The 19,265-nt window shown below is 38.9% G+C and overlaps 1 protein-coding gene across 1 annotated transcript in view; it reads right to left on the reverse strand.

Moving 5' to 3' along the window:
• Nucleotides 1–6,340: 6,340 nt before the first annotated feature.
• LOC124284962 (homeobox protein MOX-2-like) overlaps nucleotides 6,341–19,265 on the reverse strand; it is a 28,545-nt gene continuing 15,620 nt past the window's right edge. The window contains exons 3-4 of the mRNA XM_046721090.1: nucleotides 12,852–13,022; nucleotides 6,341–7,410 (exon numbers count right to left, since the gene is read on the reverse strand). Of these exons, the coding sequence (XP_046577046.1) occupies nucleotides 7,231–7,410; nucleotides 12,852–13,022 (351 nt within the window). The 3' untranslated portion in view covers nucleotides 6,341–7,230. The remainder of the gene's footprint in view (nucleotides 7,411–12,851; nucleotides 13,023–19,265) is intronic.

Here is a 19,265-nt window from a genome sequence, read left to right on the forward strand (position 1 = left end):
CTGCCATCATCATCATCATCATCATCATCATCATCATCATCATCATCATCAGACAACTCGAAACAAACGCGAAATAATTTTAGGGTTTGTTAAATACTGATGTACACGGAGAACAGTCGTCGTCATCATCATCATCATCATCATCATCATCATCACCATCATCAAGGTTATCTCACCAGAAAAGCAGTTGGCGGTCAGGCTGATTATCACCGCCCATCTTGTTACGATCTGAAATAGTATTTTGCGGTTTCAAATTGTTCAAAGACGAGTATGCCCTTCTGAAATGTTTGTTTATCAAATTCGACTACTTCCAGAGAAAAGTACTACTTTTTATATTTATTTATGCATTTAAACTTTGCTTTGAATCATTTTTCACTCTTTTTTCCAGAAGCTAACGTTTTATAAGCTTTTTGATAGAAAAACCTTAACACATCAATTCTAATAACACTCTCCTGTTTTCACATGTTCTATGCCAACAGCTTAAAACGCTCCAAATTATATTATTCTACGTATCATGGTTATGAGTTGTACATTTCAGTGGATAATCGCAATATTTGTCTCTTCAACAAAGCCAACCTGAGACATATTTACAATAACACGATTTCTCAGCACAGGTGTCGAGAAACGTCTTGTGTCATTTATGCAAAGTTTAATTGTACGGTGTTTCTACGCTGTGGTTAAGTTCTATACACTGCACTCATATTCTTTGTCTTGTGTCTGTCCTACGTGTCATGAGTTGTGTTTAACAGTCTGGGTTATATATCTAACAACAGGGCGTTTCATTATCTTCAAGCATGGAATAAACTGTCTGGTAAAGAATCACTTACCATTTTAAATTGCTTAACCGGGCTAATAAGAGACGAAATTGTGCTTGAAATCCAAACAAACGCGCATTGAAGTATGGCTTGTTATATGGTGATGTACGCGGAGAACAGCCATCATCATCATCATCATCATCATCATCATCATCATCATCATCATCATCAAACAAATCCTAACAAACGTGTATTAATGTAGGGTGTACATAGGGTTTGTTAAAAGGTGGCGTACGCTGAGAACTGTTATCATCATCATCATCATCACCATCATCATCACCAAACAAATCCCAACAAACGTACATTAATGTAGGGAGTACATAGGGTTTGTTAAAAGGTGACGTACGCTGAGAACAGTCGTCGTCATCATCATCATCATCATCATCATCATCATCATCATTACCTTGTTTGGATGACTTTTAACGGGCGATGATTTAGTTATTAAATGGCTACTTGTTGTATATTGTGGTCAAGGCATCACATCGAATCACTTTGAGTGTTTAGTGTTAGGGTTTGTGTTTAAGTGTGGAAAAGGCTTCTTTGTATGGCGCTACTTAAGAAAACGAACATGTGTGTCATTTAATGTAAAAAAGCACCATTCATATTTAACATTTATATGTTGTTGCTTTTAACTGAATAGAAGAAAACATATCAACATCTATATGAGGCTGTCTTTTGTTATCAAGGGGAGACAATTGTAGCGAGAACGTTAATTTTGGTCCACAAATTGATAAGCTTGTGTTACATATTTAAATTTATTTGTAGACAATTCCTGAAATTAGCAGATTTCGTACAAATACATTAAACCGATACGATTGTAGTATATATACTTTATTTTTTTCTAAAATATCAAGGGCTATGTTTTTGAATATACACAAGTATGGTACAAACGTATGTAGTCATTTAGAGCAGTTATATATATATTTAACAATATATGTTGTGAAATACATTTGTTTCATAGTTTTACGTCGTCATTACTTTTATGAAAAGATATAATGTATCAGCTTCAATGTCTTTTAGTCAATAATAAAAGCTGTTTTCAAATTTGCCGTTATTTTCAATGCTGGTAGAGTCATTTCAACTCCACTAGCAGACAATTCGTAACTGTTTGTTTTGTTAAGGTAAAATACAAAAATTCAAACACAACATCTGTCTGTTGCTCCACTAATTTCAATATTATTCCAAATATTTTCAGAGCAAAGCGATGTATGGGAAACAGTGTCTTTAGCGTTGAGTCTTTGAAAATCCGATTTATGCACATTAGACGAGGTAGTTATGGGAGGGAGGTATTATCCGAAGAGTGTATAGATACCATACCGCCAATGTTATATCGCGGAGTTGCTGACCTCGTCCTCCGTCAACAGGAGTAGGCAAATATACTCATCCGTTCTCGTGAAGTTTTCTCTCGGCACCAGATGGTAAAAGTATGAAACAGGGGGGAAATGTGGTGTTTTGAAGGGAACATTTGATTTATTACCAATATTGTGGAGTTTTGTGTATTGCTTTGCACAGTGAAGCGAGCAGGCCCACAAGTTTGGTGAGATCACCAAAGCAACCTCAAACCGTATCTGGAACTACCATTATCTTCAGTGAGACGATAGTCGTTCCCTAATGGCCAAAACATCTGTCCTTTTTTTGTCCGCTTCCAATTTTTACGGACCCGTTTTTCCAGCTGGGCCCCGTATGTAGAATTTTCTTTCCTTCATTACACGAGAGTTTCTCTCCGAGAACTCTTCAGCTGGCGGAGGAATGTTTGTGATATCAAGTTGTTGTAGGGACGGTAGCATGCTACCTCGGAGTAAAAATAAACAGCGATTTCCCCTGGCGATGGATCGTGTAGGTTCCATTTCTCAGTCGATAGTTTTAGTGATATATTCACTTCTCACTTGCCAAATTTCAGTTTTAAACTAAGGTCAAGGGGTATTTTAACCTAAAAAGCCTCAACCAAGTTTAAGTTTACCGATTATGAACGTTGTGTCAGAGACTATTTACCATATCGGTATATGGTCTCTTTTTGTCTTTAACGCCACTGAAACAAAATGAGTATTGAAAAATCAGTAGGTGTGACTATTGTTCTACAAGCGTATCGGTATTATTAGTTATTGATACACGTAACGCCATATATCTGTTATAGCAACATTTCTCTTAGATTTTGCATATTAAGGCGTTTATTCGGTGGTTTTGCATTTACCATGAGCCGATTGTTGCGTACCGTATTTCCTATTAAAGAATATATTGGCTTGTGAAGCAATGGGCCGATTTCGGTACAGGCTGGTTGAGCTTATAATGTCCCTTTAACCCTAAAAAGGGTATATATAGCTATCCACGTGCTTTGGTAGAATGTAAACTTTAAATCAGTGAATGCATGTATGTATGCATGTATGTATATATATATATATATATATATATATATGTGTGTGTGTGTGTGTGTGTGTGTGTGTGTGTGTGTGTGTGTGTGTGTGACAATATGCCATGCATTCTGCATTCTTCAACATTATGCTACGCTAGGTATCCATTAGTCATGCGCATCATGTAAAAATGAAGCATGCAAGTTTATGGACGACAGCTTCTTGTTTATTGCATAGATCGACGTTTCGATGTAAATTCTTACACAGATATCAAGTTAAGAGATATGCCTTAACCCCTGCAATGAACGTCGTGCAATGTTTGGCCTTCGTGTGAATCGTGCACTAAATAGGCTACACCTGCACCCAGCATAGTGTACGAGAACTTACTTTGCCTACACCTGCAAGTGCACTCAATAGGCTACACCTGCACCCAGCATAGTAAGCGAGAACTTACTTTGCCTACACCTGCACTCAATAGACTGCATCCTGCATAGTGTACGAGAACGTACTTTCCCTCCACCTGCAAGTGCGCTCAATAGGCTACACCTGCACCCAGCATAGTGTACGAGAACTTACTTTGCCTACACCTGCACTCAATAGACTGAATCCTGCATAGTGTACGAGAACGTACTTTGCCTCCACCTGCAAGTGCACTCAATAGGCTACACCTGCACCCAGCATAGTGTACGAGAACGTACTTTGCCTCCAATGGCACCTGAGCTCAATAGGCTACACCTGTACCCTGCATAGTGTATGAGAACGTACTTTGCCTCCACCTGCACCTGAGCTCAATAGGCTACACCTGCACCCTGCATAGTATACCAGAACTTACTTTGCCTACACCTGCACCTGCATTCAATAGGCTGCGCCTACACCCTGCATAGTGTATGAGAATTTATTTTGCCTTCACCTGTACCTGAGCTCAACAGGCTACTTTGCCTACACCTGCACTGCAATACACCCTGCATAGTGCACCCTGCATAGTGTACCTGAGAAATTACTTTGAACTTTACTCCTGCACTCAATAGGCTGCACCCTGCATAGTGTACCAGAACTTACTTTGCCTACACCTGCACCTGCACTCAATAGGCTGCGCCTGCACCCTGCATAGTGTACGAGAACGTACTTTGCCTACACCTGCACCTGAGCTCAATAGGCTACGCCTGTACCCAGCATAGTATACCAGAACTTACTTTGCCTACACCTGCACCGGCATTCAATAGGCTACACCTGCATAGTGTACGAGAACTGACTTTGCCTGCACCTGCACTAAGCACCCTATGCCTACACTTGCACTGTGCTGAAGTTCCTTTGCCTACACCTGCTATCCTGCACTCAACGTTCTATGCCTACAATCTACATTTAACATGACTGCTTACGGCCTACATCCACCGATGCACACATATGCCTACACATATGCCTTAAACGGTGATATCTGATACAACGTAGGACAAAGCTCGTTACGAGTTAGAACCTGCTTTGAATCCCCAAATTGTAGAATATGTTAACTCCCCTCACTGAGGCCCTGGTCACGTGATGGCTGGAATATAGATAGAACAGACCTGAAGTGACACTGACTCAATCAATCACATGCTAGATTAGCCCGTTGAACACCAGCTATGCGTTCGCTGAATGGCATGGAATGAACATCTCTCAGATGTTCAACACACCTTCTAAGATATGGGGAAGTATTACAATTTTTTGTGGGAACGGTTCCATTCCGACCAGCATGTAGGAACATCCTTTCATCCTTCTTGACATCCGTGTGTTACCTTCTCACATTTCTTCCCCTTTGTTCCGACAGAAAGTATGCATGTGCATTATAGGTGCAGCAACAATTCTGTTGGAAGGTTTGTTTGTGGAAGAAAGGATCTTCATGTTGGACAGTCACATCCTTGGCTGAAGATTTCTGAATGCTTGAACGCGTCACTAAAACCATCAGGACCGTTTGTTGGGGAGGGACCCACGAAGATCCGGGTTAGAGTAACCCATGCTTGTCGTAAGAGGCTACTAACGGGCTTGCTGACTTTGTTGACACATGTCATCGGTCAAGACTCTTATTTACAGACCGCTGGAATATCGCAGCGTTAAACAACAGACAGACAAACAAATCTGGTTGTAATAACGTGTACGTTTTAACTGCACATCGCCAAACCCAATGTGTTCAGATGTACTTATCGATTAACGGATGAAAAGATCATTACGAATCCTGTGATCTGGTCACGGAATGAAATCAACACATCACAAGGCGTTCACTGAAACATATATGCCATATATGGAGGAGGTTTAAAGAGAGTGATAAACTTAATGGTAACATGAGTGGTCAGAAATAAATTTTTAAAAATGAGACAGACTTTAAATGAAAATGCTCTTCCTGGTTGTATTCTGGGATACTGTAACGGACAAAAAATTGTCAAAAATGAAAAGAAAAACTAAAATGCATTTTGCCCATGCTTAAAGCCATAGTCGTAAAAGAAAAGAACACTATATTTCGCCTAAGTCAGCTTCGATGTAAATATGTATATACCATCAGGGTGTTTACGGCAACTAAGTACTATTCTCTGGAAAACATGGAAACTATGTGGTAATTAATGATAACATGTACATTCCTCAAGCAAGTCAGCAATACTTGCAAAACTAAACTTCTCAATTCTAGATCTCGGATCCTTTCTATTGTAGATTCACAAAAAAATCTTAAATTATTCAAGGGAGACTAAATATCCTCCTAAGGCACCGTCTATTGCATACACGGTTCTTGTTTGAAATAGGAACACAGCTGACACTTTACGGTAATTGTTACGCGTGATATCTAGACCACTTGTACGACGCATAGATACTTGTGTTACAAAAAGGCATTTCACATAATGAGTCTTGCAGTCACCTAACACTATACGCTTGTGTTGGCTGGTCACATCCTTTGATTTCCACAATTTTCATGGGAAAACGAAACTGACCCACACGGTAAATGGAAATACCACGTTATATGTCGAGATGATGTGTTGGCACAAGTGTGGAGCCCTCATTAGGGGCAGGTCCCCACAATGAGGGTTGGGTATACCACTCGGCCCGGTTTCCTGCACTCGGGAAATTCCTGGCATAAACTCAAACCTTTCCTCCCCTCGCCAGGTGTTGACACCTCAGTAAGTTTAATCGTGCAACAAAAAACAAAACATTTCGTCTTCTAAATATTTGTTTATTTACAGAGCATGTTTGTAAAATAAAACTTGGATTTACTTATCCTGATAAGTTTTCTCTGTCCACAAAAATTGAACGTCACTTGAGCAAATCGAAAGAAGACGGCAGTGTCACCTGCCGCTTTTTTTCGCCACCAGATGGCGCATGTTTCTATGGAGGCACGTGCAAAACATTACTTTCCTCAAATGAACATCCAATCGGAGGTAATTGTGTTTACTTTCTTTCCCTCAGCAGCGAAATACCCAATCTTTAGAGGAATTCGGTAACACGTTTTTTGTTGCTACATGACCGGTGTAGTTTAAGCTGCTCGCTAATTATGTACCATGCACTTGTACCTGTGCACGATTGCGGTTACAAATGGCAACCTATGAGGATTAAAACAGGTGTGTAGTAATCCTGTCCTTTATCGTGGAGGATTCCAATCGTCTTGCTTGGCCATTCAACACTCACAAACATGGAGAACCTTTAGGAAACGTAAATATGAGATTTGTTCTTGGTATCGTACGCCCATTACAAGGAGGCGTATATATAATACAACAGTTTTGCATCTTAAGTATAATTGTATATTAAAATTCTGTACAATTCAGCCATGGCACATGTCGACCATTGTATAATAAAATCATACACGTTATGGCACATCACCGTTCTTGTGAACTCTCCACATTCCTCACCACATGTTCATGAAGTCAAGGCCATATGAAACCGGAAGTTCGTGGAGGGCCGTCAACTGTTCTGACTTCCTGTGATTGTCGTAACAGGCGTGACTTGAGTCAAGCTCTGCTTCCATTGCGTCATGGGTGAAGAAAACAGACACGACCTATTCGGCATCATATTCCTCTTGGTTATCACAGAAATTTCAGTACAATCTTGTATCAGTGAGCAGGCGGCTCCTGGTCTGTCAAACTTTCGTCTATATCTGCATCAGGGACACTTGTAGAAGTCACATTGGGCGCCATTATTGGTTTGAGCTGACCATCTACTTTGTCCTTTACGAGCTTAGTTCCCTTGACGCGTTTCCATTTCATTCTTCTGTTTTGGAACCAGACCTTCACCTGGAACAGAACAAGTACATCGGTATGAGTGATTGAGTGAGTATGGTTTTACGCCGCTTTTAGCAATACTCCAGCAATATCACGACGGGGAACACCAGAAATGGGCTTCATACATTGTACCCATGTGGGGAATCATAGGTATGAATACACAATATCATTTAAAACATGTTCATATGCAATTTATATATTATATTTAAGATCATACTGCCTCGGTACAGTACAGATTCTAGTACGTGTTTAGGTTGAGCAACATCGGGATTCGAACACTCTCTCAGAATCAGGAACCTAATCGCCATTTGTTGTATCGAATTCCAGTAAAACATAATCTTAATTTCAACATGACATTGTGTTGTGTCCATTTTAATAAATTGTATTATTTTAGTACTAACTGTTAGCTTTCTGGACAATGATTTCTGAAACGTGTACAGTTTAGGTGCCATTGCTCCAAGCCGTTTTATCGCTATTCCAGAAATTTGATAATCTGAATGCTTTAGTCAAGATATAGGTCAACATTATGTCAATAAACTCCTTTATAACACTGCCTTACTCCATCGAAATTGTATTTTTTCCCTGAGGACTAGGGCTACCTCGACGACCGGCTTATATGTCATCTGGATTGTTTCTGGTTTAATAACATATATACGTAACATAGTCGTGATGCATGGCGACTCGGAACGATACCATCCGAATTAACGCGTACAATGTCCGATGTACCTGGTAAATCCTCATCCTCAGTTAATAGCAGACTTACATTTTGGTACAACCCACAATGTAACAACAATATATCCCTCAAGGTTTAATGCTTGTGATGAAATTATGTGTTTGCTTTTCCAAATTTTTTTCCAAAGGATTATACTGTATTCTCAGTATTTGCATTTGGTTGTATTCCGCGATTTATACTTTTGCCTTTTTAGTATGTTCCATGGTTGTATACAGCAAGTTATATTTTTTTGATACTTTAGTCTTTAATCATTCATAGGCATCTACTCACTGTCACTAACAACTGTCGTTCACCGGAGTATCGACAACTGAACAAAACTAAAATACATTCGTTATTTGTGCATATAAAAATACAATGACGTAAGTAGGAAGATAAACACATAAACGGCACATTACTTAATCCTTTCAATATGTTTGAAAAAAAGCCTAGGAAGCTTCGGTAATATTTACAGCATGAATGTGTCTGTTTCAATATGTAAGTGTTGACATTTATTACAGTTTTAAAGACCTGAGCGATGTGCAACAAGTAAAGTATTAGGTTGTGAGGTGAGGTGGAATTGGGTTTAACTTCGTGCTTGAGAATATTTCGCCCATATGACGACGTGCATGCGTGTGTATGTGTATGTGCGGCTGCTTGTACTAGCCCAGACTTAAGCTGGTTTTTATAGTGCTAGCCCACTGAGATACCATGCCGCAGTGAAGCATGAATACCCCACTCAGACACATTATACTGACTCCGAGCCGACCAGTCCTTGTTGTACCCATTAATGCCGAGCGCCAGGCAGGGACCAACAAGTACCATATTTTAACGTCTTTTGGTATGACGCGGTCAGGGATCGAACCCGCGACCTTCCGCTCTCCGGGCGAACGCTCTAACCACTAAACCAGGGAAGCGGTCGTTAAGTTGTGACGTCATGCGAATAGGCATTAAAGGTATTTCGTGAGTGTTCCTTGAAAGCATTGATTAATCCCAACCCGAGCCTTGTCAAGGATTTTGCAAAGTTTAGTGACAGAAGTGGAAGAAACAAAACATTCTACGCATCAGTGATCAAAGTGATGTCCGAAAACGATTCCCAGTTTGACTTGCCTTTGCGTGAGTAAACACTTGACTTGCCTTTGCGTGAGTTTGTGACCGCTTGTGAATGACAGATAATTATTCAATAACATATGCATCGACATAATGGACAGACATTGAATGAGTTTGATGACCTTTTTGTACACGAGGATTTTACACATGTAACTCCTTCGTGACGTGTTTATAAACCGTACAGATGACTGGTATTGTCAGGTATCTGGGTCAAGTGACAATATAAGTCTTCCAGCCCCCGTGTGCCGCAAGATGGCGTCCTCTGAAAGACGTTTTGTAACTACTCCATTTCGCCAGATGTAATGTGCGATCTGTCGTCAAATGGTAATTTGTTTTTTCTGCTGTTTGGTAAGAAATACGTTTTTAGTTGTTGTTTTTCTTGCAGTTTGTTATTCTCGGCTAGATATTGTCAGCGATATGTTGACTTTACCTGAGATGTTAGATCGTAGTGATATATGACAATTCGTTCTGCGCACAAGACCAAGCACTCAATACACAAGTCATTCTGAACAGACCCAAAGCAGACTGTGCTAGGAAATGTACTAAACTCGTGATATAATCACGTGGGGTCTTGAAATAGGGTTTTCACGATACGCAAATAAAACTATATATAGAGTCAATGATCAAAGATCAAGATTAATTATTTACGCAGATGTTACGGAGATGAGATAACATATATGATGAAACAAATTTTATTTCAACCAATCCCAAACTAGGTCATGATCAAGTGAGGTATGGAGGCGAACCCTGGAGTTATTAACGTTAAATGAATCTAAGCATCTAAGAGTTATGCATGGGTAATTAGGCTTGGATAATTCAGCGAATAATTAATAACCGTTAAACGATGCACCGACACAGCGACAAAGTGGTCTTTTCGGGAGGCTATCAGGAACTAAAAACACCAGATAGTTTTGAATTTTGTTAAATAGACTACGCTAAACGAACGCCTAGATCACCTACTGGGTGTTCGCTTGACCATAGGCCAGCGTCGCCATTTTGGCATGAAACAAGCTGAAATCAGACAACCCCAGCACAACGTGACCCGAGGATGCGTTCACCAGGAACAAGAGCTGACTGTGAACCTGAGCAAGTCTGGCTGGAAAAAGTGACTATACAAACATGCACGTGGATCTTCAGAGCTTAAGAACCAAAGAGAAGATGTAACGCTTGATACAAAGCCATCAACAAGGGCCGTGCACTCAAACAGAACACATTAAAAACTATCTTTTGGAAAGAAGTAAGCTTGATGGACTGAGCCATCGTATTGTAGATTTTTAGAACACAGTGGGTTTTTTTCTAAACAAATATGTGACAGGCAATGCAACACATTGAAGTTATTTATCATCAGCTATAAAACATGTAAAAAGGTATTGGACATTTCATTTGTCTCCATCGCGAACACATAGAACGCCAACGATCAAAAAAAGAACTCCTTCGTCAGATGAGGTCAAGGTTCACGCATACTGAATTACAGATATATTAATTTATGCATTGATATATATTCTCTACGCAAAATATATAAAGTTAAATTTATTTCTTATTTCTAATTAAAACATTTTGATAAGTCCCATGTAACAAAAATCGATTTAATCGATTTCAAACGTAATATCAATGATGATATATTACTGAAACAATAAGCTTAGTTTAAGTTAGTTACCTTCAGATCATCTGGAATTATTGACAAACAATATATTTCAATTTCGAATCTTTGAGAAATATCACAATTCAAATATAGAAGAATGTATAACAAAACCCACTATTGAAGCGTCTGTGCATTCATAAACCCCGGGCAAAATATGTTTTCCATTATTTGTTTGAACTGAGATGTACAAGAACCTGTTTAACTCTTGTAACATGTACTGGAACGTGTCATTCCTGTGTAGAAGCTTCCTAGTAATAAATAGACCATGGCATACTTTTTCAAAAATCTTAATCAACAACACCGTCTTCAGACAGGAATAGCACATACATAATGCTGTCTTTTTTTAGCATCAGTTCAAAACTATTTGTTTCAACGGTTATGCTGTCTGGTCGATTGAGTTCTCGGTATATCAGTCATGCATGCGAATATGATAACTTCCTCGTACTGCTCCCCTGTTAAATATTGGTTTAAATCTTTGTGTAAGAAATGACCTCAATGCAGCTACGAGACATCTGGGTTATTTCTTTGCTTTTGGGAAACGAACACCAGGAAAACCTTTAAAAATCGCCCTCTAAAGGACGAACTCGGCGTCTCGTGTGTGGCACAAGTACAAAGAAATATGTTGTAATCAGCCAATCTAACACTCGTTCTTTTGATAGTATCAGTACCGGAATGTAAAGACTTGGAGGTACGTTTATTTGTGTTCCCTGTTCGTTTTCACAGATCTTCTGATAACATGGGCTTTCTCTCGGCAAAACTCGGTCCTTTCCGATCTTCCTCTAAATAGATTCTTCCACGCCTTCTTGTAACAGTGCAAGCCTATCGTCGTTAAATAATTTTTTCATCAGTCATATTCGTATTCATCGTATCATCTTCTCAGGAGGTACCATGACACCATTTCCGTCAGGTCATAACTATAAGGGTATTAAGTAAGTAAGTGCGGTGTTATAGCTCTCAGGTGAACTGTAGACTTGCGTTTACATGTGTTTTTGCCGGGCGCCACTGGAAGGGCAGGATGCTCTCACCTTTTCCCTAACACCTGGTGTCATCCGTGAAAAGTAATTAGCTATTTACTATTTAATAGCCGAGCTATTTACATTTACATACTATTGTAAACTAGATGTAATTTGAGTTATCATAAGATATGTTACGACTGTGAGACATTTTTCATTTGTATTAGTTGAATCGAAAATTCGTCCATGTTATGGACCATTGCATTTCAAATTTGACTCTTCATGAAATATGGTGTCCTTTGCATTGTCCAATTTTGACACCTACCCGAATAAATATAAACAAATGACTAGATTTGCATATTTTATGCCATGTGCTGGTGGGGCAGGATACCTTTCGCGAATACCTAGAATAATCACTATTTCATAGTAATTCATTACCACATGCTCATGATATATAGTCGGAATTATACAATCGACTGCTTTTAGCAGAGATTTCTATGGATACAAGGGTTTTGTCTCATTTATCTATTATTACTATGATATTTTTTCATGTATAAAATTCATTATATCACAACGAGGGACACCATAAATGGGTTCACGCATGGGGGAAACGAATCCGGATCCACTGAGATGTCAAAGAGAAATGAACAACATCAAGTGATAAAACCATCATCGTGTCTTATATGATTCGATATGGACGAACACCACCAAACAGCTTTACATACGTCCTTTCTATACAATGATTGCCTTTATGTAATAAATATCAGACATGCCCCTGGGGAGTTTCCCCTTTAAATGTGTTATTGCAATCACGTGGACGTCATAGGTATCTGTTAAACAACACTGATGTCTGCAGGCAACTCACATTTAACCTTACGTGTTTGTCAGCTGTTGGATAAGCTATGGTTTGAACGGATGGCAAAACACCAAAATCTGAACGTTTCATGTCATTCAATGTAAGTTTATTTAGACGGCTGCAATAGGATTTTACTATTGTATTTTTACGACCACCTGAATGGCACGAAAGAAGACGTGTTACCTGTCTTTCAGAAAGTTCCAAGGAGACTGCAAGTTCATATCGTCGTAGCCGCGTTAGATAGTTGTGAACGTTGAACTCCTTCTCGAGTTCCTGGATCTGATGTTTGGTAAATGCTGTCCTCTCCTTCCTTGGTTTTACTGAAAGGTCCAATTTATAAGGATCGGGGGGAATCTGAAACGAAATGAGATTTAGTTTACCAATATGTCACCTCAGTTCGATATATTTCCAAGAATTGTAACTTATTCCACAATTAAATTCCTATTGTGGAATGTTATAGATGTACACATGACATCATTCTCATGTGCAATTGAGACGCTGATTGTGCTGTTGTTATATTTCCAATTGAGCTTCTTAGACAAGCGCTAGGCTAGGGACTGAATTACCGGATGAGTAGAGTTGCGTTCTTTAGGTGTCTAAATCAATATGTTTGGCCTAAGTAAAGCTTTCAAAACATTTCGATGTATCTATCATTTATATGAAGACAATTGTATTGCCAAAGCTTACCCATAGTGTTTCAGGAAATTGTCCACTTTATTAAAGAACCTGATTAAGGAACCATACTAAAGAGGAACTCACCGATCGGAATACCAGGATTTTAGAGAAGAAAGGTTGTAGGGAAAGAAGGGGTCGGAATAACGGTTTTTATGGTAGCTCACCATAACGCGGATACAATCACTACCAACTCCTTGTGATATAGAGTCTTCTTTAGCAAAGACTTATTAAAATTATGGAAACGGTTTTGTCGCTTTTCATCAGTGATAGAAAAATCAAAATATGACAAGATCAAGCATACATCCCAGCAAAGGTTTATCGTGGATGCTTTCAGGTGAACAGTTGACGAGTCTTTGCATAATTGTATTGACGGGTGCCACCAGTGGGGCAGGAAACGCCCACTAACAACACTGTTTGATAGTTATTCATCAGCGCATGCTCATGACACAGACGGGTTCGTAAATCGTCAGGATGTGGAAAGGGTTTTGTCGCTTTTATTTATGATTATGGAAAAGATTTTGTCAATTTTAGTTGTGATTATGGAAAAGATTTTGTCACTTGCATTTATGATAATGGAAAAGATTTTATCAATATTTAAGATTCTGGAAAAGATTTTGTCGCTTTTATTTATGATTCTGGACAAGATTTTGTCACTTTTATTTATGATTATGGAAAAGATTTTGTCACTTTTATTTATGATGATGGAAAAGATTTTATCACTATTTATTTAGTTACATCCGAAAGTATCCCTCATCTAATGAATGCAAACATTAAAACCATACTCGTGTAGTAACATATACGACGTGCATTACTGCTATTTTCCTATTACATCAAGCTTCCACGCTGTGATATAGCTATACTGAACAAAACAGAACGGATCATAAATATATTTTATGTTTCTCTTTTTGGGAAATGAGTCTTCACTACAAAGAGTGTCATAAAAAGATTATTTTTTTATTCAGTCTGAAGTTCACTCATAGGTAATAATAAATATTATTTTCACAATTCATTTATCTCATGTCAGACAATACCCTTCTAAATCGTATTTAAACAGCTACTTAAACATAGCACATATCTGCAGCTTAGGATGATGAGATGGTTAAGGCTTTGACTTACACAGAACCTACATAGTCTGGTGCATCATGGAATATGACAGCTACCCTGTGGGAACTGAGTACAGAACAAGGAACGTTTAGCCTGGTATCAGCTTTATATTCTGGCATGTTGTAGTTGTCAGGGCTTCCAGTGAGAAAGAGATTTTGGAAGTGTTGAAAGGTACATCGCCAAGCCACGGCGGTATGTCTGTGTGGAATGAAGACGAGTGAGGGTCGCGAAACGATGTACAAGGTCACTCGAGGACATAGATAAACATAATTTACAAGTGCCCCAGAAAAAATGTATTTTTTAGGCTAACTGTGTGTAAAAAAATGTTCTTTGATGATAATCTCGTTCGTCTCAGTTGCCATGTGGTGAAGTAAGAGTACTATTTTTATGAATATGACAAAAAAATATAGAATGTGTTCTACCTGGTGTAAGCTTGTGGTGTTTTGCCTTTTTTGCATTTTGTGCCTTTGGGACGGCTCTTGTTGGAATTATGTCAGTCCTAGGTATGAAGTTTCAAATAAGAAGTTCTCAATTCAATATCCTATCGTTATTTGAGGATAATGCAAAATTCAGTATGTGTGACTTGTCATCAACAACAGTTATATTTTCGAAGCATCCCGTCCCAAACATTCTTGTACATTATACCGACCCAAATGTTTGGGACTTATGTTTGGGAAATATAAATGGTAAATATACACCTCTCTCTAAACCAATATTATACAGTCACAGAATTGGATACTTATAAAGAAATAACTGTTAAAGGATGGAAGTATGTGATGGGAGTTTCCAGGGAAAGGATCAGACGTCGGAGCTGGCACGAGAATTAAAGTCCGTGTTTTAAAATTAACACTTTGATTTGGTGGGCGCTAAACAGCTACATCCTACCTCTGTGCATACTCTCTCTATCTCTCTCTTTCTCTCTCTCTCTCTCTCTCTCTCTCTCTCTCTCTCTCTCTCTCTCTCTCTCTCTCTCTCTCTCTCTCTCTCTCTCTCTCTCTCTCTCTCTCTCTCTCCTTATTGGCATGAACATTTTCAACACATGTACAGCTGACAGAAAGGCCTACAGGTTTTTTTGATGAGACAGAACGTGATTGCATAGTATCAAACACGCACCACACCTGAGTAATTGCGATGAACCATTACAGACACAGACTTAATATACATTATAGGCCAGGTTCTCCCTTGATCCAGGGTTGCCTTACGTGTTGCAGTGTCACGTTCCATCTTCTGAAGATTCACATGACGTCTTGAGATGTTTCAAATTTAATTAGTATATGATTCGACCAGACGTGTATTCCGTTATACGAGCTTACAGCAGTTTTTGTAATATATGGTCCATGACCCATCTTATAATTCTTCGCGAACACCTGGTGTCATCATTGATTTTCAATGAGCCTATCACATACTTTTTACCGTTACTTTACCTTTTACGACCAATGGAATCTGTTTGGGCGAATTATCGAAACAGTTGTATGATTTGGTCGTTTTCCATTTAATCTGTAAATACTTCCTAAATGTTTGACAAATGTAATGGTAATGATACCTACAAGCAATTGACCAGTCAAAGATCGTTGCTGACTTGACTGCTGTCAAATAATTATTTTTGGGTTACATTTAGACATCGGTATGATGTAAAGTAGTTAGAAGCATCATCGTCGCCTCAATTATATAACCCCGCGGAAAATGGGTACCCGGTGGGAAAGTCATATGACTATTAACCTTCTAGCGCCTCACAGAGAGCTTGGGTTATCTGGGGATATAATAATTTTCCCTGACTGATAATATTCAACCAGATTGTGCGCTTTAAGCATTCTTATGTTTGGAAATTATCATTATTATATGTTTGTCCATGGTCTTGCTCATGGTAGTAAGTTTTACACTGACAAAAGGGCCTACTACTCATTTCCAGTGACACATGTCCCTGAAACTTTCATCTTCAAGAAGAATATGTGTCTTACCATTAGATCCACGTAAACAAACGTTGCGTGGCGTAACGTTGCTGTATCATTTCACAAGAATCATACATACACCAAGCACAAATACACATACACACGTTTCTAAAAGGATGCGAGAGCCAGACAAATAATCAAAGTGTTAAGGATACACATCGTTCATGGATGAATACTCCTCAGGGAGTTGAGTTCGTTAAAAAAACAATGCTAGAAAAAAGGACATCCATTGATCAAAGGAAGGAACACTCCAGCTAGGACTAGTTGCGTGGATATGTGCGCTATATAAAATACCCTATAATAACATAATAATAATTTCATTTGCTTCATTCCTATCTGTTCATTTATATTTATGTATATCCATGTCCATCAGAATACGGCACGTTCGTAGCATATAACACTGCATTTCTTTGACCAAACTTCAGCCTATACGTTCATCCCCCGATGCCACACATTCAACTATAACACTCTTTGTATTGTTTTGCATTTCCTTTTCAAACTTGTCTTGAAAAGTAAACGCATTTCAAAAAGGTAAACGCATTTCAAGTGTAGATCTAACACACAAGTGTTCATAACTCGCTGCAGTATGCTTCATTGTTCGCCTCCATAAACCCCCATGTATCAAGAAGGATTTATAACTCGCTTATTGTTGCAAGCCTCAAGCAAAATGAGAACCGTTCTTTGAAAGACAGAACGCAAACTTTGTACAGGGAGAGAAATAACAAGCTAGTGTTGCTCTTTTAGGGTGTCGAAATGGTAGGACGCTGGAGGTAGCGATTTCAAACAAAATGCGCTCTGTTTGTGAAAATCTGATAGTGTTACTGAACGGATGATCCCTGCCCCTGTGCAAATAAACCCAAAGGAACCAGACAGTGCTATCGGAAAAATCAACCACCGTAGCCAGTGCGAAGGCAGCGGGCAGAACCCAGGAAGCCTGGATGCTTTTCTGGGACATTAGAACGTTAAGACAAGTAAATGAATTTGTACAGGTGCGCGTCGATGATATAGATCAAAGGAACAATTATACATCTATCAGAATATGCATTACATTTGATAAGGTTTCACCGATAAGTAAACGCTGGAGGGGTGTGTGGCTACAGTGCAGCCATTTGGGGTTGGTGTATTCACCAGTTGCATTGTGGAATAATTCAGATGAAGACTGTTGTTATTTGTGAGATTCTTGACAATTGGTATTGAATAAATGTTTGGTGAAATGTATCAAAAACTATTATTTGTTAGCAGGTTTAAGTGTGTATTATGGTGGTATACTACTCACACTTTGCTAAGGATCACAAAAAATCACAACTTTACTTCAACGTAGATTCATAATTTGAAAATGCATCCATTTAAAACTGGAAAAATTATAATATGGTAACCCCTCTTTAGGCAAACAGTCACTTTAATCTAACCTTATGCACCTGATACATGAGGAACCATAAAAATGGTTTTCATGGCACCAGTCAGCCATTTTGCAAATCATGGAACGAGTCATTGACAAGTACACAACACCTGTGAATAGCAGGTATGGGATCCACAAGATGCAATGACATACTGAAACCTAGGATCCATGCTTACAATAGCTTAGATATTTAAACTAAATTTGACCCCACATCATAGTTTTCTGTTGAATCCATGATTTGATCCTTAGCAAAGTGTGAATAGTATATTTTGGTTTTGGAATTGCATGTTGGGTAAAGTTCCTTTCATGTTTCCTCCAACACAATCAGTATCCTTTTGGTGAGTGAGTGAGTGAGTTTAGTTTTACGTCGCACTCAGCAATATTCCAGTTATATGGCGGCGGTCTGTAAATAATCGAGTCTGGACCAGACAATCCAGTGATCAACAGCATGAGCATCGCTCTGCGCAATTGGGAACCGATGACATGTGTCAACCAAGTCAGCGAACTGACCACCCGACCCCTTATCAAAATGCTTGTTTTGCTAAATGCGCCTTATAACACGAAGAAACAAAATAATAACATGTAAACGAGACAATAAGTAGAAACAGGATGGTCCTAATCTATGTTTTCTTACAGGAATTGTTGGGGATAATCAGTAAACCTACATACAACTTGTAGTCAGTGGTATGACACTATTTATTGAGAGAGAGAGAGAGAGAGAGAGAGAGAGAGAGAGAGACAGAGAGAGAGACACACACACAGAGATAGAGAGATATATAGAGAGAGATAGAGAGAGACACAGAGAGAGATAGATAGATAGAGAGAGAGAGGTGAGGTGAGGTGAAATTGAGTTTAACGTCGTGCTTGAGAATATTTCGCTCATATGACGACGTGCATGCGTGTGTATGTGTATGTGCGGCTGCTTGTACTAGCCCAGACTTAAGCAGGTTTATAGTGCTAGCCCTCTGAGATACAGAGAGAGGGGGGCGGGAAAGGGGTTCACAGAGGTAGGAAGTAGCTGTTTAGCGACCAAATCAAATCGAAGTTTTAATTTTAAAACGCGGACTTTCATGTCTGATACCTTCCCTGGAAACCCGCAACACATACTTCCCTCTATTAACAGTTATTTCTTTAAAGTTAGTCTCGAATTCTCTGACTGTATAATATTGGTTTTACGGTCCTTTAAACAACCATATCTTTTTCCATACCATCTTTTAAACTGATGGTGCAATTCAAATTCCATCAATGTTCACGTGACATCAGAGAGATCTATCAGCAATATAACACATATCAAAGTGCGCACAGGATTTTAGTACCCAGATAAATCTATTTGATAAGAATGTTTGCGATATTTTAACAGATTGGATGCCTTTCTCCGAGTAAGTTCACTACACCGCCCTCGCTGGGGCACCCTATGACCAACATATGGGCACACACAATGCTGTTTCAGTACAGTTTATTTTGTAACGA

The sequence above is a fragment of the Haliotis rubra genome, unplaced genomic scaffold (assembly GCF_003918875.1).
Source record: "Haliotis rubra isolate DU_JTF1 unplaced genomic scaffold, ASM391887v1 Scf35, whole genome shotgun sequence".
Lineage (NCBI taxonomy): Eukaryota > Metazoa > Mollusca > Gastropoda > Lepetellida > Haliotidae > Haliotis > Haliotis rubra.